This window comes from Ochotona princeps, chromosome 3, assembly GCF_030435755.1.
Source record: "Ochotona princeps isolate mOchPri1 chromosome 3, mOchPri1.hap1, whole genome shotgun sequence".
Taxonomy (NCBI): Eukaryota; Metazoa; Chordata; class Mammalia; order Lagomorpha; family Ochotonidae; genus Ochotona; species Ochotona princeps.
In genome coordinates this window covers 50,294,091-50,320,694 of record NC_080834.1, presented here as the reverse complement: position 1 = coordinate 50,320,694, position 26,604 = coordinate 50,294,091, and the positions used below count along the sequence as shown (strand labels likewise).

At 37.5% G+C, this 26,604-nt stretch overlaps 1 protein-coding gene and 1 long non-coding RNA gene across 2 annotated transcripts in view; both read right to left on the bottom strand.

Annotated features, from left to right (window-relative positions):
• The window catches only part of LOC131479813 (uncharacterized), a 65,120-nt gene extending 39,208 nt beyond the window's left edge, over positions 1-25,912 (bottom strand). Inside the window, exon 1 of the long non-coding RNA XR_009245109.1 lies at positions 25,793-25,912. This is a non-coding gene — a long non-coding RNA (uncharacterized LOC131479813). The remainder of the gene's footprint in view (positions 1-25,792) is intronic.
• Position 25,913: 1 nt separating this feature from the next.
• On the bottom strand, positions 25,914-26,398 carry LOC101535292 (RNA-binding motif protein, X-linked 2-like; the record flags this gene model as incomplete). Its single annotated transcript, XM_036494918.2, has 1 exon — positions 25,914-26,398. A coding segment is annotated over exon 1 (474 nt), but the record flags the coding sequence as incomplete, so codon positions are not given.
• Between the last annotated feature and the right edge of the window lie 206 nt (positions 26,399-26,604).

The following is a 26,604-nucleotide window of genomic DNA, read 5'->3' as shown; positions in this document are numbered from 1 at the left end:
ATCCAGATCTGCACAAAGAAATTAAGAGAACAAAATAAGATAAATAGGCAATTCTTTTAAAAAGTTTTTGTTCATTTTTAAATTTCTTAGATGGTAGCTAGTTCTTAGCTTTTCCCCATGTCACAGAGACAGAATGTAAAGATGTGCCAGCCACTTCCTTAATATCTTATGGTAAATGTCCAAGCAAGCAAATTCACCCATGTTGAGCACCTGGATGCCAGAGCTGCTTCTAACTCTAGCAAAGAGATTGTTATTACACATGATTCCTTCATTAGATAAACTATGTGATCTACTTGTTCCAATATGATTGCACACACAAAAACTTCAGTGGCACAGTCTAAGAATGAAAATCTTGACAATAAAAACAGAATCTATTCTCCAGAAATAAGATGCCAACATAAAATGGGAGGATGCTGATGTTGACTACACTATAGAGTACAGTTAAGGTACATTTGAAGGACAGAGAGCAACTATCCATAACACTTCAACTGCAAGCGTATTTTTCTGATGCTCCCAACCTCATTCTAACACCTTCATAGTTGTCAGCAACACTTTCTGCCACCAGCTACTCTGTCGCTCTGAGACGTCAGCCTGGATAACTCAGGCATCATGAAGAAAGCAGAATCCACATAATCACTGACTCCGGGAGATTGCGAAGAACTTGTCTGGGAAACTGACCTGGCAGAGCGAAGCCACTCAGAATATGCTCCTGCAAATGTTGGTTCTGCTAAGCTTGAGAGCAAGATCAGCTCAGAATTGAATAGGGAATTCTCTGACAAATGGCCTCCTGTGTGCCCACTCCTGGCACATCTGCAGAAAGTTTCCAAATATGATAACATCAGTGAGGTGTAAGCAAGTATCAAATGGCCCCTAACTCTATCCTGTGCTAAACAAAGAACCAATTTGTCTCCTGTGACTTTAACAGTGATGCCTACTACTATTCTATCTTTGACACGTAGCTTAATTTGTCAAGCTCATCTCTTGCTATGATGATGAATTTGATGATAATAGCAGTAATGTGAACTAGCTTATGGCCTACATACTACTAGGATTCAAGAAGGAAAATTAAAAATAACTACTTTAGAAAGTCCTCAATAAATGACTAGTCTTGAAAACATGATAAAAATGTATAAAAAAATTTGATAACAAAGATAACAATAGCTATAGATATCTATTGAAATTGATACAATGTTCCCATTTAGTGTTTTAATGTACAGGCTTTTTTTAAAGTCTCAAATATCTGTAAAGTAAAGGATATTTACTATCCACTGTATAATGAATATTTTCCTATTAATCACATGTACATTTCATTACACTGAAACTTCTAGTCAGTCTACTAAGTACCATTGTAATTATTCTTATCTAACACTTGACAGAAATAACACTAAGACACTGTGCACCTTGTTAAACAATAAGTGACATACTTGGAAATTGTCACGAGCATCTGAGCCCTAAGTCACTTAATCCTGTCACCTCCGAGAAGTCTGCTTGGTCCCTGTGGTGGTGTGGAAGACAGAAAGGTGTGAAGAGTATTGTTCCATTGCAGGCAGGGCCGCAAGGAATTTCTCACTGGGCCCGGTGGATGTCGCTACAGCCACCTGAATGCAGCTCCACCTCCCTTTGCATGGACACCGGACAACCCCACTGAGAATTCTGTAATCTATTTATGCATTGTCTGCTACTGTGGAGTTGGTGTTTACTACCAATGTGAGCTTGGAAGTTGATGTTGCTGATACCATTTTAGCAAAAGGGCCTTTTATTATTGCTGTCTCAGCTGCCCCCATTAACCATATGCTAATTGAGGGCATTAAGTCCCCCACTGATCCTATAGCAGGGACCTATGCTTATGGTTCTCCAGCCCCCATTGACCATATGCTAACCAAGGATGTTAAGTCCCCAGGTGTAGTGGGAACCTATTCTTCCCTCTGTTCTTGACCTTTAGTTCCCTCCTTCTGTGAAGCATTCCCTTCCTTAACTGATTCAAGACCAAGTTGTAGAATGAGAACTGTAGCAGGAATGTGTTACTGATTGATATGTGCCATCTATTGAGAACTTCCTGACCACAGGATTAGGACAGTGGATATCCTGCCTGAAGGAAACATGCTGGCAAAATATCCTTAGGAATGCCCGCTTGACCAGGTGTGGAAAGTCTACGTCAGCCTTTGTGATGGCTTCTGTATAAATAACGCAAACAGATTTCTTGCATTGTCCGTTATGATCCTGGAATTGTAGTTGTCTGTTTCGTTCCTCTTTTCACCTCATCCACGCACCCTTCTCGAGTTCTGAACTCAGCTGGAGCTGGACTCTGGCAGAAATTAAAGCTTTTGATTTTTATCATTTCTCTAAAATTGTTCAGATGCTGTGTTTACTCCCATTCTGTACTTCATCCATTTGTGCAGGTACACATTCAGTCAAGAGATGTTGAAACAAAGTATATATGCTGAGTGTCATGTTGTGCCCTAGAGAAATGCCATGCTTGTTATTCTCCAAAACACTGCACACTTTCTAGGCTTCCAAAGTTTATTTTCATTTCATGTCTTTTTCCTGAGACATTGCCCCTCATCCACCATCTTCTCAAGGCCCTTCTACATGACCTATTTCCAAAGATGCTTCCGTTGGAGACAAAATTCTCCCTGGAATGCAGGCAACCCTAATTGTACCTACTATCAATTTGCAATTCAACATAAGTCTACTTTCTTTATCATTTTTGTTTTTATGAGATTACGTAGTGAAGCCCTGAGAGAAGGCTGTCCTAAAGACCAACTTCAGAATTCCAACAGTTTATACTAATGACAACATAACATATCTTGGTTTATTCAAGTGGATCTTTTTGCTATCAACTAAAAAAGCCAGTTGAAAAATATCTTTAAAGCATTAAAGGAAATAATAAGAATGTTAAGAAATTATTGGGCTAAAATCAAAGTCAAAACACAGTCCCAAAGAGGTAACCAGGATAAGGATACTCATTTGGCTTTGAACTCAATTAATTTTGATGATCTCGTAGGATAAAGTACAAGGCTGAGTTTAATTAAAGTAATTGGTGGTCAAAAAAGCACTCCAACATCAGTCAAGGATATTGAGAAACTGTACCATCCAGATAAAGTGGAATAAAAATAAAAGCTTTTATACCCAGGAAATAACAAATAAGGCCACTCAGTGACAGAGGAGGTTCTCAGATACGGCAAATCTGAAGTCGCAAGCCAACCCAACCTATTGGGTGCTTACTGTTCAAAAACACATGACATGCTGACACACAAAACCAAACAAGCAGAACTAAAAGTGAGAAATTAGTTTCAAGCTTTATAAGTTAGTATAAACAAATACAAATATTCTCTGGAAAATACAGCTTCACCTTGATATGTGAACTCTTCATTAACAGAATTTCAAAGGCAATGAGCAAAACATAAATTAATTATACACACACCGTTGGGAACATAAATCTATGGGGAAAAATGCAGCAATGAATATGCAACAATATTTATATAAATGTAATAAGCATTTGTGTTTAAATGACTATGTTAAAAAATAAACAAGTTTTAAAATATCTTTAGAAGTCATGCATTTGGTCTAATGTTTTAGATGCTACTTGAGATACCCTGATCACACAATGGAGTACCTGAGTTCGAGTTTCAGCTCTGACTCCCAAATCCAGCTTCCTATAAACATGTAGCAGTCCAAGAAGCTGCAATCCTGTTAGTCATGTGGGAGGCCTAGATTAAGTACTCAGCTCATGGCACCAGGTTGGCCAAGGCCCAGCAACTGCAGGCAGTTTTTGGAATGAACCAATTGATGAAAGTTCTGTCTTTTGAAATCACTCGCTCACTCTCAATTAACAATAATTTTCTCTAAGTATATATATATGTATGTGTATCTATATTATACATAGATATATGCAAGATACAGAAAACTGAACAAAGGTTTCCAAAATACACCAAAGGAAAAAAAAAAAGACACCAAATACCTCTTCTAAAATTAACAACAATATAACCAATATAATTAAATTTCAATGGATAATACTAACTACAGGCTCTAGTGAATGAAATTTTTGGGACACATGAGAAACGAATGATTAAAGGTATATAAAATTCACAATAGAGGTTGGACAATGCTTCACAGAAAACAGGAAGCCTCTTGTTGATTTTATATGCTGTAACACTTGGATGTTCATTCATTCTATTGTTTCTAAATGCTTTCAAGTTTTTTAAAAAAAGTATTAAGTTGGAAAGAGCTAAGATTTTTATGTAAAAAATGGGGGAGCAGTAATAACAAAGAAGAAATTCACACAAAATACATGTCAGCATTTTTTCCATCCCACATAAGGTCACGATGACCTTAGTGACATTAAAAAAAAAACACTGAAGATGAAAATATGTAGCTGGCAACATCAGGAAGACAGATGGAAGGCCTAGCCTATCTCCCTTCCAGAGAAACAGTGATGTCATCCATCCCAGAGTCCAATAAAGAGTTTATGGAATTTCAGAGAAGAAAAAATAAAACTAAGTAGAAATGCAAAGAGGGAAAAAAACACTCTCACTTTGCCCACATAACCTTTCCTCTTAAGGAAACTAATTCCTGTTGCCTACAACTTCTCCCATGGAGGAAAGTTCAAATTAAGTCCCCAGGGTCTCCACACTTAGGGATGCTACCCACCAAAAGCACTGGGGGAACTGGAGCAATCAGGTCACTTGAAGGCAGGTGGAAACAGGAAGAAGGGATGCCACATCACAGAAACTGGAAACTTGATCTAAATAATCTGGACAGATCATTCTAACAAACTGCAGGACTCCACAAAGCCTGCACATGTGCTCCACTGGACAATGAAACTGTCAGCTCCCTCCAATCCATGCCTTCAGCACATTCTGCCCCCCAGGCTAATGTTTCACATCCCCACAAATGGTACTTCAGTGCAACATTCTGTGGACTCCAGATCACCATAGTGTGTGTGAATATTAATAGGGAGCTCAAACGGTGGGTTAGAAAAGATGCATGCCTTGGGCTATTCTCTTCTGCTTTCCCAGGCCACAAGCAGGCATATGGATGGGAAGTGGAGCAACTGGGATTTCAGGGATTAGAACCAGCACCTATATGGGATCCTGGCACACATAAAGTGAGGATGTTAGCCACTAGACTATCGTCCCAGGCCAATAGTGACAGATTTCTAAAACTTAAAGGTAGAAATGAGCATCCAAACCCATGAAGCCAAAGTACTCTATTTTTTAATGTATTTTTTCCTAATGAAATTTCTTCTGAGACATATTATTATCAAATTGTCAAAACAGAGAGAGAGGGGGAGAATATCAAGAGCAACAAGAATAAAACAACTGTCACATAAAATGAAACAAAGATTATTATAAAAATTACCGGTAAGTTTCCCAGCAGAATTCACGTAAGCCAGGATATAGTCGGAGGATACCATGACCATATGGTAACCAGAAACACTGCACTTGACAGAAAAGCCATTGGTGGTCAATGATTACTTGAATTATAAATGCTCTAAATTCGCTAACAAGAAGATGATGTCAATGAAATTTTGGAAAACAAATGCAACTATACACCATTTACAAGAGAGTAAGAATATGCATGGGCTTTTTAAAAACAAAGGTCAAATGAGTCGAAGAAAAATCAAATGAGAAATAATATTTTTGGTAAGTGAAAATAAAAGACACAGCAACAAAACCTACAGAATATAGAAAAATTAGTTCTGAGAGTTTATTTTGATAAATATCTACAATAGGAAAAAAATAATTTACACCTGAAGAAATTAGGAAAAGAACGAACTGAACCCAAACTTAACAAAGAGAAGAAAATACTAAATGCTAGAATACAAATAAGTGACACAGAGAATAAAAAAAGTAATTCACAAAACTGCTGTGGCTTGAATATCCCCTACAAAACTCATGTTGAAATGTAATCATTCTTGTATTAATACTAAACTAAGACCTTTAAAGGGTTATCGGGTCGTGAGGGCACTGATTTTATGTTTGGATCAGGTCTTTATCACAGGAGGGGATTAGCTATACAAAGGTGCTTGTCCCCCTTTCCCTCTCTCACATTCGGGCTTTTTTTTTTCTGTGTCCTACATCTACCATGCAATGATAAGCCAGAAGCCCCTAACCAGATATACTTCATTGACTTACCAATCTTAATCCAAATCTACTAAGATTGTTTCTAATTTTTGACCCAAGATATTCTTCCAGAGCCACGGAAACTAGATGAAGATAAAGCTGGTGCTCATGAAAGCCAGGGTGGATGTAGGAAGGGCTAGACTAGGTTTTGGCACCTGCTGAACCACATGAGATCTGTGTCTGAAGGTAAACCAGGCATGGCTGTGCTTTAGCACCCAACAGTAAGAGCCAAATTGAGTGTGGGCAAAATGGGCAAAGTTGCTGTTTCTGCCAGAACAGGAGGTGGGCCAAGTAAGGCTGGGTCAAAGACTCAACAGTGTTTACAAGATATGTCACTGGGAAATGAACTGATAAGAGAAGCTTGGGGTACTCCTCTGTTGTATGCAGTCCCTGCAGGTGAGTGCAGGAGCAGTCTAGACCAGGTCAGGTCATAGTACCTGCTAGCATGCACGTGGGTCAGGTCTGGGGTTGGGCCAGACTGGGCCAGGTCATAACACCCACTGGCAGATGTGAGAATCAGGACAAGATGCAGGACATGCTAGGCTGGGCTGCAATACCAGCCAGTTCAAATCACTGGCTGGTTTGGGAGCTGGCTGAGCTGGGCTAACCTCAAGCTGGAACTGGAGGCAAGCCAGGCTAGGCCAGGCTACAGCATGTGCCAGCAAATGCCAGGCCATGCCAGAGGAGGCCACAACACCCATCAACGCATGGAAGACTCGGGGGCGGGAGGGCAATCCTTGTAGTGGGCCAGTGAGGACTCCTCTGCTGGCCTACTGCTCCTGCAGGTGAGTGTGAGAACTAGGTCCGGTGTCAGACAAGGCTGTAGTACCCACTGGCCTGCATATTAACAGGGTTCGGAGAGAAACACAGCCAATATCACATTGCATAGGGAAAAGGTGAAAGTATTTCCACTAAGATCCAGAATCAGATAGGATGCCCATTTTCACCACTGGCATTTAATGTAGTCCTGGGAACTTTAGCCAGAGCCATTAGGAAAAGAAAAAATCAAAAGGATACAAATTGAAAGAAATAAGCAAACAAATTATCTCTGCAGATGACAACATTCCCCATTGAGGGGAGCCAAAATGGTATAAGATACTACTTACAAAAGAATTTGATAAAGTGCCAAATATAAAAATTGTCACACAAAGATCAATAACATTTACATACTCAAACAATTGTGTGGCTCAAAAAGCAGTAAGATGAGTACCATTCACATTTAAAAAGTTTTAAATCTTGGAATAAATTTAATCAAGAGTGTGAGAAAATGTGAGTAAATGAAAAAGTTTTGCAGGATTCTCCCATTTGTAGCTTGGTAGGATTAATATCATCAAAATGTTTCTATGATTTTAGAGACTTCTTGTAGCTAGGAAAAAAATGTTGCTATCATTCATATGGGAGCACAAGAAACTCCAAACAACTAAAGCAATCTTAAACAAGCACATGACAGAAAAATAAGCTGTAGGCACCATGATACCAGATATTGATGCATTACAGGGAAGTTGTAATCAAAATATCTGGTATTGGTACCCAAAAAAGACATAAACATCAATGGAACAGTAAAGAAATTCCAGAAATCAACTGACAAGCAACTAATTTATTTATTTAAAAAATGGAACTGAACCAATCCAGGGAAGGACAGTCTCTTCAACAAATGAACAAATGGTGCAAGGAAAAAGTAAATCTATGTGTGCAGAAGTAATGAAACAAAGCTTTACTTATATCTTGTTAAAAAAAAACTCACAATTTACTAAGATCTATCAAATTACCAAAAGAAAACATTGGGGAAACAAACTTGGAAAAAACTGCAGAAGTACAGGCAATTAAAGAAAAAATGAACAAATGGACATATACCATGCTAAGAATCTTCTGCACTGCAAAGGAAATGGTTAATAAAAAGAAGAGGCAGTCAATGAAACTGGAAAAAAAATTGCAAAGTTTATGATAGAGAACTAAATGCAGGAAATATAAAGATCTCAAGAAACTCAGCAACAAAACAAACGCTTAAGAAGTGGGAAAAGAACATGAAAATGAAATTTTCAAAGGATGACATACAGACACATGAAAAAAATGCTCAAATCACTAGCCAAAAGGAAAATAGATACAAAAATAACAATGAGATTTCCCCTTATCCCAGTTAAAATGACTATCATTTAAAAAAAATCAAAAAACAGTCAATTCTCGCAAAAAAATGTAGAGAAAAAGGTGCCCTAACCCATAGATGGCAGGATTCTAAGCTAGAAAACGCATTATTGAGGACATAGTATAGATATTCCTGAGATCTGAAAATAGATCCCCACCCCACTCCTGGGAACTTACCTAATCCAAATGGAATCAGTTTCTGAGAGAGTTATTGGTATACCCACGGTTGTTGCAACTGAATTCTAAATAGCCAAGAATGAAACCAATATAGATGCTCATCAGCAAATGACTAAATAAAGAAAATATGGTATGTATGCACTATGGAATACTACTCAGCCATAAAAAGAAGAAAAGCATCTCATTTGTAAGAGTAATGCACTTGCAAACAATTAGGCTTAATGAAATAAACTAGTCCCCAAAAGAAATCCATCATGCTGTCACTAATCTTTGGTAACTAACACACAGATTACAAAACAAAACAAAACAAAAAGGAAATGTATATGAATGAAACCAACATTTTGAGGTGTGATCACTGATTATAGCCTTTTCATTTTTCTACTTTCTAGTTGCTGAATTGCTTACCTAATGGAGTGTTAAACCTGTGATTGCGAAGAAACTGAAAATATGTCATTGTAAATATTTTGGTAACATAAAGAGGGAAGGAAGAGGGTAGCTGCGGAATGAAGCAGAAAGGAGGACAGTATGGAAGCATCACTATGCTTCTAAATCTGTATTGTAAAGTGCATGAAATGTATTCAGCTTATATCAAAATTTTGTTTAAAAAAATTCTGTCAGGGGGTGGGAGTTTGGGGAAGAATCCCAGTCTATACAATATTGTACCACATAATTTAAAAATTCAAAATTATATATACATATAAAGAAAGATTAAAGAAAGTTCCTCAGCAATATTATGACATAATACACAAATATGGCAGGAAAAATAAAGGTTGGTGAATCTGATTAAAATAAGAGCAAATAATCAAGGTGGAGGAATCCACCAGGGGGAGGGGAGGGAGAGGGGTGGGGGGATTCCCAGAGCCTATGAAACTGTCACATAATGCAAAATAATTAATAAAAAAAAAAGTGCAGGTGCACAAGCTAAAAAAAAAAGAGCAAATAAAATATATTGATCTCTTTTGTAATCACATTAAGAAGGGTAGGCTAGGGCCTGGCACAGTAGCATAGTGACTAAAGTCCTTGCCTTACACACACCAGTTCTAATCCTGACAGCCCTGCTTCCCATTCAGCTCCCTTTTTGTGGCCTGGGAAAGCAATCAAGGACAGTCCAAAGCCTTGGGACCCTCCACCTGCATGGGAGACCTGGAAGAGGATCCAGGCTCCTGGCTTCAGATCGGCGCAACTCTGACCATTGCAGTCACTTGGGGAGTGAATCATCAGACAGAAGATCTTCCTTTCTGTCTCCCCTTCTCTCTGCATATCTGACTTTGCAATAAAAAATTAGCAAATCTTCAAAAAAAATGTGGGGTAGGCTATTATCTAAAGCAGAAGTTTGGAAACTTTTTATTTACACAATGATAGTAAATATATTTGGCTTCCTCGACTATAAAGACTTTTTTTTTAATCAAATTTTCAACTATGCCCTTGTAGCACAAAAGCTGCCATAAACTATACATAAATGACTAAGCACAGGCAATTTTGGCCCAAGGAATTTAGTTTTATGAGATCTGAACTATATATGGAAATATTATCAATATATTTAAAAGAATGAATTAGGAAATTACACCAATAAGTTTCTAACATTACATATATAATGGTAAATATTACTTAAAGATGTTTTTATTAAGATGTATATTATAGAGCTCAGGAAGGTACTCAAAGTTAATTATTAGTGTGACAATAGTAAGCTTAAAGTTAAGTTCAAATGGAGTTGTGATAACATTTAATCAGAGTAGAGAAAATTGAAGGAAAAATATAGGTGCAATAAGTAGAAAACAAAGAATTAGGCATATTTTAATCAAACCATAGAAACTGCTACACTAATGGTAAGTTGCCTAAATACACGAATTAAAATACAGAAGATTACAAAACTGAACAATAATCAAAACCATACATATTCTATGTATATAAAATCCACTTTTCCTATTACATCCAAAAGTTAAATCATACTGGTAGTGGAAACACATACAAAATCAAAGGAAATGAGGGAGCAATGTGGTGCAATGGTTTAAGACATTTTGAGCAGATCTGTATTGCTGAACTGCAGCACCAGTTAGATTTAGCAACGGTACTATGAGTCCTGTAAAACACCCTGCTAAGGCAGGAGGTGGTATTTCAAGGGCTTATTCTCTCACTCGTATGGGAGAACAAGATGAGGATTCAGTTTCCTAGCTCTAGCCTTGTCCCGTCCGAGCTTTGGGGGCATTTAGAGTGAACCAAAAGACAGAAGATTTTCTCATATTCTCTCTTTTCCCCCACTCCTTTCTCTCTCTCTTAAAATCTGCAAATTACTGCAAAAACAAGTAGTAGGTAACTCTCTAATGATCCACAGCCATTTTACTTGAACCACTTTTAAAATAAATTATTTGTGTGGGCATTGTAATACAATGGCTCATCTCTTAGAATTCCTTTATTCTATATTGAAATAGGGTGCAAGTCCTCCACTTTTAACCCTGTTTGCTGCCTTAAAAAAAAAGGTACCTTTAGAGGTAGCAAATGATGGTTCAAATATTGGGGTCCCTGTCACCCACACAATCTGAACTGAGTTCTGTGTTTCTCACCGCAGCCTGACCCAGTCCTGATGGTTAAAGGCATTTGGATAATTAACCAGCAGATAGAAGTACTGTCTTTCTGTCATCCTGTAAAAAAATCCACAAAAAATAATAAAATCTATTGACTTAAAAAATTATTAAATCCTAAAGCCAAACTAATTTGTTTTTATTCCTGTGGGATTTAAATCTGTGTTGAGAAATTCACAGATAATATCCACTTGGCCTCAGTCCTAGGTCCTTCCTAGACTGGCTCTGGATTTTTTCAGTCGCTTTTTTTTTCTTTTAGCTGCTAACAATTTCTCTAATTATTGGCACTGGTATCAAAGATTTTTGACAGGAACGTATTTGAAATTCCAAGTTCTACATACCCGCATCTCCCCAAATGTACAGCATAGTCACTACACCAAACCTGCCACAGACTAGTGTTTTTTTTCCCCCCTTTTTGGATGGCACAGTCAGCCTGGGATTCTCAATGAAATGTGAATGCCTGTGTGACAGTGTGCAAACATGTCAAAGAACGGCTTTCATATGTATCCTAACCACCAAAAGGCATTGACAAATGGCACAGGTTTCTATTTCCTGATGACTTAACTACAAATACTGAGAGAATCAGAATCTTGTGGAGCAACTAATTTAAACTGTCTCAGAGTAGATTCTGAAGTACCTCTTTGCCAACTTTCCAAACTCTGTAAACACATACACACAGCCCACTGGGACATTGATGAGGATCAACTGCCTATTTCATTTTGTGCCTCCCTCCCACCCCCTGCCTATAAACAGGCATTAAAAAGACATTTCTCTTTGGAAGGAAAAATAGAGAAGTTGGTGATTCAAATGATGATGATCCTGCACTGTGGTTATTGCTGTCAGGTTTCAGACTGAAGGGAATACGTTGGTTTCCAGAGCCACTAAAAGCAATACTTGGGAAAGTCTAAACCCAGAAAAAAAAAATGATCCCCAGAAAGAACTCAGTGTGTTCATCCATGCCCCAGACCTGTCTCTTCATTGTTTTTTTTTTTTTTGATCATTTGCTTACCCAAGATTAGACATTACTTAACTATGTTCAAATTTGTTAGAGAACTTCCAATTTAGTCTGAGTTTCTTTAAGACCCAATAATAACCCCATGGATTTACATCAGGATGTACTCTCACTGGGAATGAATCTGGCTGATATCTTAGTTTTATTAATTGATTTGGCAAAGATGTTTCCATCCTTGGGCTCACTCACCAAATAACCATAATGGCCAAAACCAATCCAGGTTAAGTCCACAGCCATCTCATACTTTGGCAAGAAGCTGGAAATAGGAATTGGAGCTGCATATCAAACCTGAGCCCTTTGATTTGGGACACAGGCATCTCACCTGCTAAGTTAAACATGCGTCCCTCATTCATTTTCATTATATTCCTGAAAAGAATAAGGATGTTCTTCATACGCTATTTGAAACAGTAATTTCTGGCATACAATAAACATACTGCTTCTTATTTCAGCATCCACAATTTCTGAAGAAAAAAAAAAAACTGGGACATACCAGGGGAGACATCTAAACCCCTGACATCTGTTGCTTGGTTTTTGATTAGTAATCTTTGTGCTGGCTTGTAATCTAAAAGCCTAAGAGGATTTAAAAGAATGTTAAAATAGTGGGTAAATGTTCACTAGACTTAATGTTATTATTTTGGAAGGTCAAATAAAAGGTAGCAACAGCAATCATCTTGCCTGAAAACACTCAAGTGCAACAATCAGTGTCCAAGAAAGTGTTCTCAACACTGGGAGGGAGGTCCACTGTGGGGTTGTTAGTAAAGATTCTAAGTTACTGAGTCTGTGAAAATCCAGACAGCGACTGAGTTGAACTATAAATTTGTGCCCTGAATGAAAATTTAAAATATAAGACTATTGTAAAATCAACATACTTGAAATGAAAGTGAACTATTCTAAGCCTTTTGAATAAGGATACTAGCAACAAATTCGTAAAGACAGAGTCAAATAGTACAAGATAGAGTGTAACACGATGGAATCAGGAAGAGATCATAGTGAGTGTTATTTAATATGTCTGCACTCATTAAATTTTAATTGGGGATGATGAAAAATTCTGGAGATACTTACACAACAATAGTGGTGATACTTACTCAACAATGTGAATATTAAAGTTACTGAATTAACTATTTTAAAATGATTAGTAATGTATAATACAAGGTTCTAAACGCAGATAATTCACATTAGTTCAGCCACTGTGTTCCATGTGCATTCTTAACAGTATCCTCTAATTATGAATCTTTGTGTCATTTTTTCGTTTTAAAAGGTTTTATGAGATTTATTCTACACATGCAATTCGAAGAAGACAATCCCACTTCCCTCACTTCCATGGCGGTTCCCCCTCACCCCACTCCCTGTATCCCTTCTTCCCTTCTCTCTCTTCAACCGTATTTGCACTGATATCATTTTAATCCACTCTCTATTCACAGGCTGAATTCTCCATTAATCATTATACTCAGGAAGTAAATGTAGGAAGAGCACATTTCCACTGGAATATAAACAGAAGCTAAAAATGACAATCATATCCCAAAGTGACCATGTAACTTCATTGCTACACTCTGTGTGTGTCCTCTGATAGCTGCCACAAATCAGAGCAAACGAATGATATTCCACCATTTAAAAAAGTGAGATCCTGGTTTTTGCAACAAAATGCAAACTGAAAAATATGCTTAGCAAAATTAGCCAGTTCTAAAGAGATGAATACCATGTTTTTTATAATGCTATTCTACCTACAACAAAAAGTTATTGCCGGCTACCCTGAAATAAGTAGTGTATGTAGTATTTGACAAATTTGACTGTGTGATAGGACTGCCAAGATTGAATTTTTGCTTCACCAGTTCTCAGCTATTGCACAAATTTTCCAGCTCCTCAGCATCTCTCTTTTTTGTTTATTAAATGATACTGAAAATAGTAATTACTTCTTGGGATCTGAGACTGAAATGTGTGCATATCTGTGTGTGCATGTAAATGTATGTAAACAAATGTGAGCAGAATAATTCCCGGCATGCAGCAAACATTCAGGAAATGTCTTCTGCATGTTTTAAAAACAGTATAGCAAAAATGTAAGCTTTACTAATATGCAAAACATTCATTTATATACTGCTAAAGTAGGAATGATTCTTTTGAATAATGTATAAAAACGTTATCCAGAAGAAAATAGTAAATAATTTCAAAATATTTAACAAAACTATTACAGTTGTATATATTTAAAATATTATTTTTTCATTGTGCAAAAATTCAACTCAGCACTAACATCTATAAAAGCGTGTCCTCTAAACTGTAGGCCATGTAGGATACCAGCCTTTGCTACTTTTCATTAGAAGGATAAAGGGCAACAATTTTAATTGGTATTTATTTATGTTTAAAATTTAATGAAGATATGATTAATTTTCTCTTAGCTATATATAGAAATGGAATATTAAATTTTAAATGCATCAAGCCATCTCATTTTCTAGAAGCACTCATATATCAAATGGAATTTATCACAGGAAATATTTATTTAAAAATGTGAATGGGTGTGAATTATGAATACCTGGAGTATCTATTACCTAGTAAAACCATCATTAATCACAAAGAAGGAAACGCTTTCATACTACCGAATCACTACAGAGTCCTTGCCTGATGATGGTGTGATGTACAATTTCAAACTTTACAGTAGTGCATACGAAGTATGCAGGAGAAATTGGACTTGGAGTGAAAATTCTGATGTTTTCCTTGGCTAACAACAAGCAGTGTAAAACTCTCCAGCGATGCCAGGCAGCATCCCAAGCTGAGACAGCCAGCTCAGTGACCACAAAGGTAAATGCCACATACACTGCCTAAAGCCTCCTGCATTGTTAAGCTAGGAAGGTCAGTGGGTAGGGGGATTAAATGTATTTTCAACTCATGGTATGTTCAATTTACAAGGGTTTTCAGACTTACTCCTATCATTCAGTCAAGAATCACCTGCCTTGCTTTTTCTGTAAATACTGAAGAGATCAGCTTTCCTGTTAATTGACACTAACTATTTACTATCTATACCAAGATTTTCTCCAACTGTTGACAAACCAATCACAAGGGTACACAGCAGGAGATGGAACCATTTCTTCTAGTAATTTTCTAGGCAATTTCTCCTACATATCTTGGCAGGAAGCCTGTAACAGTTTTAACAGAATTGTGCACAATATGTGCAACATAGCCAAAACTCATTAAGTGCCTTTGTCTCATGTATCTTGTGAAACATAATATTGCACCCCTGATGAGCACTGCTTCCAAATGTTATGTTAACATCAAGATCACCAGAAACCATTAATTTACTAGTCAAATTACATCTCTCAGCAGCATTTAGACAATATCCTTGGGAATGATCTGCCTATCACCAAGTATAAATGAAATTTTAATGAATGTTTTCCAGGTACTCCTGACAGAGGTTAAGAAAAAAATTCTAGGATATCCTTAATGGTTGATTCGTTATAGGATGACACTCAAATTGAAACCTAATACCTTCTATATATTTTTCCAGGTGTAAATATGGCTCTGAAAGCCCTTTGTCTTCATTAAAAGACCAATTTCTTTCAGAAAATTAACGTGCATGACTCTTCAGCTTTTATCTCCACCTTTTTCTTGTCTACTTACACATGTTTATTGCTAGGCCCAGATTTTATTTGGCTTACAGTGCCAACATTCTATATGGTATTTTTGTATGTTGCAGGCTAATCTTAGAATACCTTTCTTATCTCAGACACAGCTTACTAACAGTCATCTTCTCTTCACTGCTCTTGAAAATGTAGCCCATCACTGAATTAGCTTTGGTTGGTCACAGTGTAAGGTGACTGCCTCCTAAAATTCCTCATTAAACATTCTTATACAGTCTGACATATCACAAATACAGTTACCACTATCCTTTTACACAAATACACTGTAAAAATCATGGTTGCTTTTTTATCTAGGAATGAAAACCATAAGCTTTAAGAGTCTCTCTGATTTGGCACAGAATCCAGGTCACCACCAATACCAAGGTGTATCTAAATTAGTATGGACATAGTTATCTGCAAAATGTAATGAATAGCCTACCTGATAAAATGCAACACAAAAAGAGGTGTACTCCTCAGCGTCAATGATTTCTTTAATTATCTAATGTAGCTATTTCTGTGTTTACCTGAGACACATTCTTGACTGGCAAGTGAGAAAGCCTTTATCGTTCAGTGACAAAAATCAAATAAACTACATGACAACCTGAGCAATTAAGGCAAAAATTGATTTCTGAAGTGACAAAAAAAATCAACTGAAAATAGATCAATTTAGTCATTAGTGGAGGACAAGGCCATCACTTGTAGGTCAAAATTCAACTGCATTTGATCTAATAGTCGAAAAGTCATTTTTCTTTGCCATGTGCTAAGTTTTAGATTTACCTTGGCATCCTTTACTAATTTTTAAATTTTTAAGACAATGACAGTGATAATATCATACTTATTGTCTATGAGGACAAGTCTCATTTAGAAAATAGTGATAGCCTATAAAATTTTACAGGTATTGGTTACAACAGACATATTTACAAGTGTAAATATCCTTTTATCTTGAGTAATGCCACAAAATGAATACTCCTTGATTTCCTGATTATCAGCATTAAAGGAGAAAGCAAAAATGATTCATTCAAGCAAATGATCTCATAATTCAACAGAAGTATAATAGGTCATGTTTTACAATTTGTTTGAGATCTGAACCTGACAGTACTATAGGATTAACCTTATCAGATTTTGTGACTTTTTACTCAAAGGTCAGAAACAAATATTGACTTAGAACTATTTCTCAAAAATAAGGTGGGAATTTTGTAGCAACCACAATTTTCATTATTTAAAATAAAAGGAGGATTTTTTTTAAAAGGTGATGCATATGCTTGCTTTAAAAACTGATAATGTTAGGCAAAACAACCAACAGAAAGATCTAGAGAAAATACATCCCTGTATGAAGACTATGGCAATTAAAGATTTATTATTATGCCGAATTCTGGTTCTAGTGCCTTCTAACTGGGTGATTAGTGGAAGTTTCTTACTTTCTCTTGCCTCTTCTCAATTGATAGAGATTTCAATAATATTTCCTTAAGACATAAAAGAAAGACAAGTAATAGTGGTGCTGTTAAGCTTTCATGGCATTAGCGTTGTTCCTAAAGGCCTCAGAAAATTAACCTCTGTTCTTTCATTTGAGCTTTTTGTGTCTTACAAGACTAAATTTTCCTCCACCCCATAACTATAATTGAATGAGAGGTGTTCCAGAGAAGCTTTCCGCTAAAAAGGAGCATCAGAAAAGTTCTCATATGATAAGTCATCCAAACGGAACAATGATCTTGAGCTGAAAGTCAAAGCTATAAAAAAAAATTTCAAAATATTAAAGAGTATCTTACTATTCTGAAGCATAATTGCAAAAGACAAGGATGACAATCATGGCCTGAAATGAGTACCAATTAAAGGTCACAAAAGGCTACAGGTACTCCATTATAATTACTAATTCAAGTAAATAGGAACGTCAGGGATTTGTATGCAAATAGTTCAAAGAGAACATATTGCAAATATATTCCTATAGCTATGTTACCCACTCTAATGCTGTATGTCTAACAATCAAAAGACCTCAACTCTTTAAACTACAGGACTACCATTTGCTTTGCAAAAGAATTGCTAATAAAGGAAAGGGGAGATCTCAGAAGTTATCTTTCCTGGTCAGCTCATTGACTTCCAGCACATAATTGTACACACAGAATCTCAACCACCTGCACCGCAGTGCTTTAAGCAGTCCAGACGTGGGATGCAACATGGTCAACAAAGAATGTCTTGGCAAACAAATACAGTTTGAGCAAGAAACTATTTCAAAACCATTTTCGCTGTGTCTTAATGGTTCAAGCACTTTGCCCAAATATCCCTGCAATGTACCTTCTCACTGGAATGAACTGGCCAACAAATTTTGAAAAGGTTCTATCATTTACTGAACTCATTCCTGTCATTTTCTAAGGGAAAAGTTTGTCTGTTTCTCTTTAAAGATCTTTAACAATAAATATGCACAAGGTAGTTTTTACTGTAATTGGCTACTAATTATGTAAGCTTAACACTAGGTACCAGAAAACATAGGAGTGACACATAAAACTTCTAATAATAATTTTCAAGTTTTAGTTCTTTTCTGAGGGTTTGTTGCAATCAGGACATTTAAGTTAACTATACAGTCCCCACCAGCACAGCTTATCATATAGCTTTTTAGGAAAAATCAAGTGCTACAAGTCTCATTGGATTGAAAACATTTTCACTAAGAAGGATGAGTTTCGGGCCCAGCGCAGTGGCCTGGAGGCTAAAGTCCTCACCTTGAATGAGCCAGAATCCCATAGGGGCACTGGTTCTAATCCCGGTGGCCCTATTTCCTATCCGGCTCAAAGCTTGTGGCCTGGGAAATCAGTTGAGGACAGCCCGAGGCCTTGTGACCCTGCACCTGTGTGAGAGACCTGGAAGAGCTCCAGGCTCCTGGCTTTGGATCAGCGCAGCTCCAGCCGTGGTGGTCACTTGGGGAGTGAATCATTGGACGGGGGAATCTTTCTGTCTCTCCTCCTCTCGCGATATATCTGACTTTTCAATAAAAATAAATAAATCTTTAAAAAAAGTAAGAAGGATGAGTTCTGTGTTTGATGAATTTTTTTCTTAGTCCTCAGAACAACTTCTGTACTGATTATTTCTAATGCTATAAATTCTATTTTGAATTTTTTTCTGATAATACATGTTGAAAACATCACAAAACAAGAAAAATAATGTCTATTCCCATAACACATTATTTAATAGCATTTTCTTCGAAAGAAAGCTCATTTTTTTCTGGAACATTGATTTTTGAAAAGACATTTTATATGTACAAAGGTATCTTACAAATGAATTGTTGGGCCCGGCGACGTGGCCTAGCGGCTGAAGTCCTCGCCTTGAACCCGCCCCGGGATCCCATATGGGCACCGGTTCTAATCCCAGCAGCTCCACTTCCCATCCAGCTCCCTGCTTGTGGCCTGGGAAAGCAGTCGAGGACGGCCCAAAGATTTGGGACCCTGCACCCACATGGGAGACCTGGAAGAGGTTCCTGGTTCCTGGCTCTGGATCGGCGCGCACCAGCCCATAGCGGCTCACTTGGGGAGTGAATCATCGGACGGAAGATCTTCCTCTCTGTCTCTCCTCCTCTGTGTATATCTGACTTTGTAATAAAATAAATAAATCTTAAAAAAAAAAAACAAATGAATTTACAGGATTTCTGCAACAATACTAATGTTGCTATATGAAGAACACTGTTTCAGATTTTTACTGAAATGTAATCCTAGCTTAAAGAAAATCTGTATAGAAGATGTACAATCAGGATCGCTATAGCCAAATGGAAAAGTGACCACATTTGAAAGAAACTACTTTTAAACAATTTTGTGAGTAACTTACAGGGAACTGATGTTGGCAGCTTAGTTCAACTATAAAACTTTCCCTTCCCTCCTCTATTTAACTATATATATATATATATATAGACTTGCCCCTGAATAAACATAGCAGAAACATGTAAACAAATTACAGATGCTCCTCAACTAAGAGCACAGCAACATTCTCAACAAATCCATCATGAAGCAGAAAAACAGGTTGTAATAGGAAAATACAATAAGCACCTGTAGCTTACCAAAGCCCATAATAGTACTCTGAAGAATGGATCGCTTTCCCTCCTGATGGCTGAGTGGAAGCTATGGGTTACTGCCACTGCCCAACAGCACGAGTGTGGGGCCCTGCAGCTGTATGGCCTACAAGCACATCAATACTGAACACTGGAAATAGTTTGTACTGAATTCTAAATTTATAACATAAAAGTGATAGGTAAACAAAATAAAAGTTGGGCCACTGTACGTTAGGAACTCTAACATATGAACATCTGGTGTTTGTAATTTTAATGATTTCCTCAGTGAGTAGGGTTTACTTCACTTTCCCTGTTGATAAGAAAAATCACTGTAAGTGAAAGATTAATAACATAACTTTAAAATCACATATATGACAGATTAAGTTTATGCTATACAAGTTCAGATTTTATTGCCTTTTTAATGGTTTGTTAATCACATTGTCACTTAAGAAAAATGCCCATATTATTTAAGTCCAAATTTTACTGCTATATTATTTCTATTATGTATTTTGGAAATGGAAATCTTTTGACCTTAAGATAACTAAGTAATAAAATAAAGGAGTAAAAGAATGGAAAAGCTATGCATATGAGTCTTTATTTCAAACTATTAAAATGAAAGTCTATGCGGCAGGCATTGTGACACAGGAGGTTGAGCTAGGATGTTGGCACCCCATATGAGATGTTTCACTTCCAATACAGCTCCCTGGTAATGTGACTGGGAAGGCAACAGAAGATGCCCAAGTGCTTGGGCTGCTGCCACCCACTTGGGAGGCCAGAAGCAAGCTCTTGGTTCCTAGCATCAAGCCCTGGCAGTCATGGCCATATGAGAAATGAGCCAGTAAATGGGAGATCTCTCGATTTCTCTCTTGTGCTTGCTCTCACTCTTTGGTCTCTTTCCCCATAGCTATGTTTTAAAAAAAAAGAAGAAGAAGAAGAAAGAAAGAACCAAAAAGTGATGACTTCTGTTCACAACTAAAGAGAAAGAATGTGGATCAGTCTTTGTACTGAATGTATAAAGAAAAAGAGACCATCAAACAATACGGATAAGCTGTGGTTGGTCAATATAACAGGACACTTAGTGCTGTACTGATTTGTCCGTAATTCATTTTTAGAGCGACATAAATATCTATGCCCAACAGTGTGATAATCTATACCTAGTAATCAAATCAGAATAATTAGAATTGCAAAAGGTTAACCCAAATGGTACTACCATTGTCTTCATTATGAAATTACTTGGCTACTCAACTTATTTCCCAAAACAGTTCTTACTCTTCCAGGAACACATGGCTAAAACATTATACATAAGGGAAACAAAAAAAGATAATGTTAACATTGAAATGCTATTGGAATTTCAAAGGTGAACTGTAATATTTTTCCTATATCCCTAGTAACATAAACATAGAAACATATTGTTAAAAACTATATAAAGAAACAATGCAAAAAAAATTCCACAAAAAAATGGTAGAAGTAAAATTTGTGGAAATCTTTTATACAATAAATTCTTCAGCATGTTAACAGAAGATGTTTTTGCGGCATTCCTACACAATTTCAATAGTTTACCAGTTATCTAACAATCATTTACTAAAGTTATTAAGGACAGAAATCATGCTCATTCCTTTGAAAATATTCAGTTTAAACGCAGAAAAATATAAAATATTTTTTCTCAAATATTACTGATTAAATATCAAATCAAATAAAATTTCTGAGAAGTATCCACTTCTGAAATGTTATATATTCAAAATATAAAATTGCCACATCCAAACCTATGTATATGCTCTAGCCAAGTCAGTTCTCAAACAAGTCAAATCTATGTCTGCCTATAAATCCACCCCACTGCAATGACTAAACCATCAGAGGCAGGCCACTTCCTTGGGGCACTGCCATTCCTTTCACTGCAACGACTAAGCCATCAGAGGCAGGCCACTTCCTTGGGGCACTGCCACGCCTTTCACTGCAATGACTAAGCCATCAGAGGCAGGCCACTTCCTTGGGGCACTGCCACGCCTTTGTGTTCTACTACTGGGTAATGTCAATTTCTTTTTAGATCACAGCCCAGATTTCACCAAGTTAGTTTCCATTATTATATCTTACATGCTATTCTTTCGAAGTGTGTTTACAGGAAAAGAATGAAGTATGAAGGAGAAGTATCAAACTCCTAACAGCAATATATTTTTATCTTCTATAAATTCATGGTCAAAGAATGGTCTTGAATAAAAGATCTAATTAGCCAAAGCTCAAAATATATTCCTTTCATGTTTTAGATTTGGTTACCAAGAATCTCACTTCAGGAACAACTTCTCCCTGTCTATAAATCCTTTTTCTTTCCTCTAACAAGTTCCTTAACTAAAGTAAAAAGATAATTTGCATCATTTTTTAAACACACTAAAATAACTAGTAAGTTCAACCAATCAGCATAAGGGTTAAGTCAAGCTTTTATTAATCACATTCAATACAGTTACCTAAATGTAGCTTTAGAATCCTATGTATTAAGAATTTTAGTGTGCTGCTGTGACTTTTAGAGAACTGTGAATTTCTGAACTAAAAGGCCCTACGAATACTTGAACAGTGTTGATACTGTCAGCAAATACTTATCCAGCTGACTTCAGTATGAGAAGCCAAAAGTACATCTTGCTTCATCTCATAAATAAAATCATGGTTCGACTGAAAGTTTCGTACTTTGATCAGGGACAATTCGATAAGAAAGCATAATTTATCCATTACTTTACCTTACAAGCTGATGAACTGAAGTTCTTTTTCATACATGGACAGGATAGGAAAGGAAGTACTGAATTAATTTTCAGAATGTTAGGCCCCAAAATCTATTTTGGTAGAAGAGTTCTTTGAGATGCCTTTTGGTAAGGGGTTCAGATTATTAAGCCATAGTGCAACAGTCTATGGGAAAGAAAGTCTATGTGCAAATGCAACAAAACAAAACCCTTCGGGTTACAGGAAGGTTTTAAAGCTTTAAGGCTAAGATAAAAACAATCAAGTATCTGTCATATATTATGAAAACATAACTTTAGGAACAGCTATTTCTGGTTTTGGTTTTGTAATTTTAAATTTTAATCAAAAGCTATTGCTCAGTCATCTCTTTCCTTCTATTGCATAGATAATTCTCACATGATGTAACAAGATGGAGGCTTTACGGCAGCTGCTCAAAATAACAAGTCTCTAAAAAGCAATTGCTTCAGCTGTATCAAGTCTCCCCATGTAGCCATGTTCAGACACATGAGCCAAATGTGTGTCATGTGTCTTCCTCCTCTCACAAAAATGGAAAAGTAAAAACATTAAAGGTAAAAGACAGTAAAAGCAAAACCAAACCTTCAGGACCACTTAAATATTTCAGCATAAATTGTGGGATAACACAAAATTAGTATTCTTAGAAAATGATCATCTCTGACAACAGATATTGTTAAACTTCTGGCTTATTTCCAATTTATAAACTATGTTTATTTAATGTCTTAAATTTAGAAAATAAATGAGATTTAACAAAATGTAAGGCATCAACAATACAATCTATTTGCTGTTCCAGTAAGAAATGATTCTATTGTGACGTAATCCAGGAAGTTAGCAAGAACTTACAAATGAACAAATGATTGTCAACTTCATTTTCACACAACAGATTTAAAAATTAAACTTGGCTTTCCCAAGATAAAATGAAACAAGTATTTTGCTTCCTAATATTCTATAAAGACGACAAATGTAGAATCAAACCAAAGGTACTATAATGTCAAGAATTTCAAATAGATGTCAGATACAAACAATGAACCTCAATCCAAATGAATATTATATGCAGGTATATTTATTGAGTTTTTAAATGTTGGCTCAGGATTCTGGTATTTCACTCACCAAGTTGTTTAAAGCTTCCAAATTGCTTAATCTACCCTTAATGTAATATGTATAAATGACAGTAAATGCATGAAAAAAAAAAAACAAAAAACTAAAAAGCATTCACGCTCTTCAACCCAATGACTCAGTTCCTGAGAATTTGCCCTATGAAAGACATAAAAGTATCAAAGTACACATATGCCTAGAAACGATCAATATGCTACTGTTGTAAGAAAAAAATTTCTCCGTATTTTCTAAATTAAGCTAGCTCCACTAAAGTGAGAAAAATTACACATATTTTGCAATATGAAATAAGCTAATGTTTGAAGTTTATTTCCACTTTTACTTAGGAGTGGAATTTGGAGTTCTCTCCCACTTTTTCTATTAACTATACACTCTCCACTTACCAAGAATCCTAACATTTTCATCCACGTCACTGTTAGCTAGTTATTTTGGTTGGTTTCAACAAGAGACAAAACAAGCTGAGCCTTCTTTCTTATCATCTCCTGTTGCTTTACTTCTTCCCTGCACTTCCTTATCCTTCTTTCCACCAAAATAAATAAATAATAAATCACATATAGTTTGCACATTTGCTGCATTCTTTAGTCAGAAATTTGCAATTCTTTTTCCAAAATTACCATCTAACCCTCTCTGTCTCCTGCACTACCTTGTAGTTCATACTGAAATCACCTCTCTGTTCATCTCACTGCTTCTAGCTCCTCCCCAGCCCGATCAATGCACTACTGACTGATCACGTACTATTTCAAATATCCACAAATCTGGTAATGTGAGATTCTATTTAAAATCATCCACTCCTTCAAAGTTGAGAGCAGCTCAGATAATTTGTTTAGTGTGCTCAAAGCTATTTGCTAAACAACTTCAGTTCTCACTGTTGATTTGCATGATGCTGTGCTCCCACAGTCTCTGAACTCCTTGCACCCCACCTCCATCCTGGACCTGCCCGGAGCCCTGCCTGTAATATCTTCCTCTCCACTGACTCTTCCACACCCTCTTTAGAGTCTGCTTACTGCTTACTTCAATTTACATGTCCATCTTTCTATATATTATCACCTCTCCTAGTCAACCAACATGCCACATTCATTTTCACAATCTCAACTGTCACAGCATCTGACTCAGTATTCACTTGTAACTATTTCTTGGATTAATGAATAACTGGATAAAAAATCTGCAACAGTGTAAAATATGCATACACTTGGGCAATGCCTGTCAGCACGTGTAAGAAAATAGAAACACTTTATTAAAAGGGTTAAAAACTTTTTTTGATTTTACTCAATTTTTGATTAAAACATGCATTTAGAAAGATCCTTAAAATGTATGGAAAATGCCTGCTATTACAAATCTCATTCTTAGGACCCAGCACAGTGGCCTAGTAGCTAGAGTCCTTTCCTTGCATGCACCAAGATCCCATATGGAGCCAGTTCTAATGCCAGCAGCCCTGCTTCCTATCCAGCTCCCTGCTCATGGCCTGGGATAGCAGTCGAGAACTGCCCGAGGCCATGGGACCCTGCACTCACATGGGAGACCCAGAAGAGCTCCTGGCTCCTGGTTTCCGATTGGCTCAGCTCCTGCTGTTGTGGCCAGAACTCCTAAGCTTTCACACATCTGTTTCACAGAAAATGGCAATAAGGAAGCAGGATGCTATGGGATGCGGGAGGCTTGGGCACTCTAATTTTAAGAGTTTACCAAAAAGAGCCATGCAAATTCTGCAATGTGATTTCAACAGCAAAAAATTTAATAGTTGATGGATAAAAAACAATCGCAAATTAAAGAAATTCTACCCCATTTGTATTTAATAAAAGTAATTACAACATTAATCACATGTTCCACCCCACAGCTATTTTAAATAGCACACTTCACTGCAAAGCACCAGGAAGGTAAAAGGCACAGATTGGAAGGGCAGGAAAAGTGAGGAGGGGATTGTCACTGTGTTTGTCTTGAACTTACCTCGACAAATCACACTGAATCTGTTAAATACTAATTTAAAATTATGAACGTAATCTACCACAAACTAAAGATAAGCAAACTGCTCTGTTACAGAATAGGCTAGAAAAAAAAAAAAGTGATGATCTGGGCAGCCTGCTCTGGTCTGTGGTCCTGGGCATGGCGAGTCCCTGTGGTGGTGCCTCAAGGGGCTCGAAATTCTCTGAACATTGTCCACCCACCTCTCTTTCCCTTTTGTCTCCCCTCCCACTTCTATTAAGGGCTGGGTTCAGAACCTGCGTGCTCCCACCGGGTACCCTGATTGGGGCGTCTGCGACTCTAGACTGTAACTCCACCTGGGCATGTTACTGGGTCCTGGGGCGTCTTTTCTTTTGGCAGTCTGGTCTCGGGTCGCCGCATGGCCTGTCCCTGCACCTCCTTCACTCCCGTGGTAGCCTCCTCGTTGGTGTTGGCGTTGGCATAATCTCTCCAGTTTCCGAGTGTGGGCTGCGGGGGTCGTGGTGCTCTCCTGCAGCCTCCCCAGGACCCAGGCCAGCGGGCCCGGGGCGCACAGCCCTCCTGGCTGGAGTCGTCCACACCCTCCGAGCCCCGGGGCGGGTGGTAGTGGCTCACATGATCCACTCGGATCGTTCTTCCTTTGATTTTGATCCCATTAAAGTTGTCTACGGCCAGCACCGTGCTCCTCTGGTCTTCATAGCAGAGGAAACCGAAGCCCTTGGACTTCCCCGTCCTCTTGTCTCGCACAAGATGGATGGTAACGATCTCCCCATACTGGGAGAACACACAGAGGATGTCGCCCTCCGTCAGTGCATACGGAAGCCCGCCCAGAAAGACCCAGGCGCTGCCCTGATACATGGAATGCCACGACGTGGTACCAGCTTCAGATTCACTCAGCTGTCTAACCAGCTTGACCTTCGTTAAGGAATTCATCTCGGCCGGGTGACACAAGGGCTTCTGTGGTTGCTGCGTCACTTCCCGTAGAGGAGCATGCGGCTTCCGCTTCCGGTGGTGGCACTCGGGGGAAGTCCTCGATCCGCGCAATGCTGTCTGTGTTGGGCGTTTTCTCTCAGTAAATATCCACCGCTTAGTGGTGGTGCTTTCACCGTTCACAGTTCCACTACTGCCCAACAGAATGAAAGCGCTATAA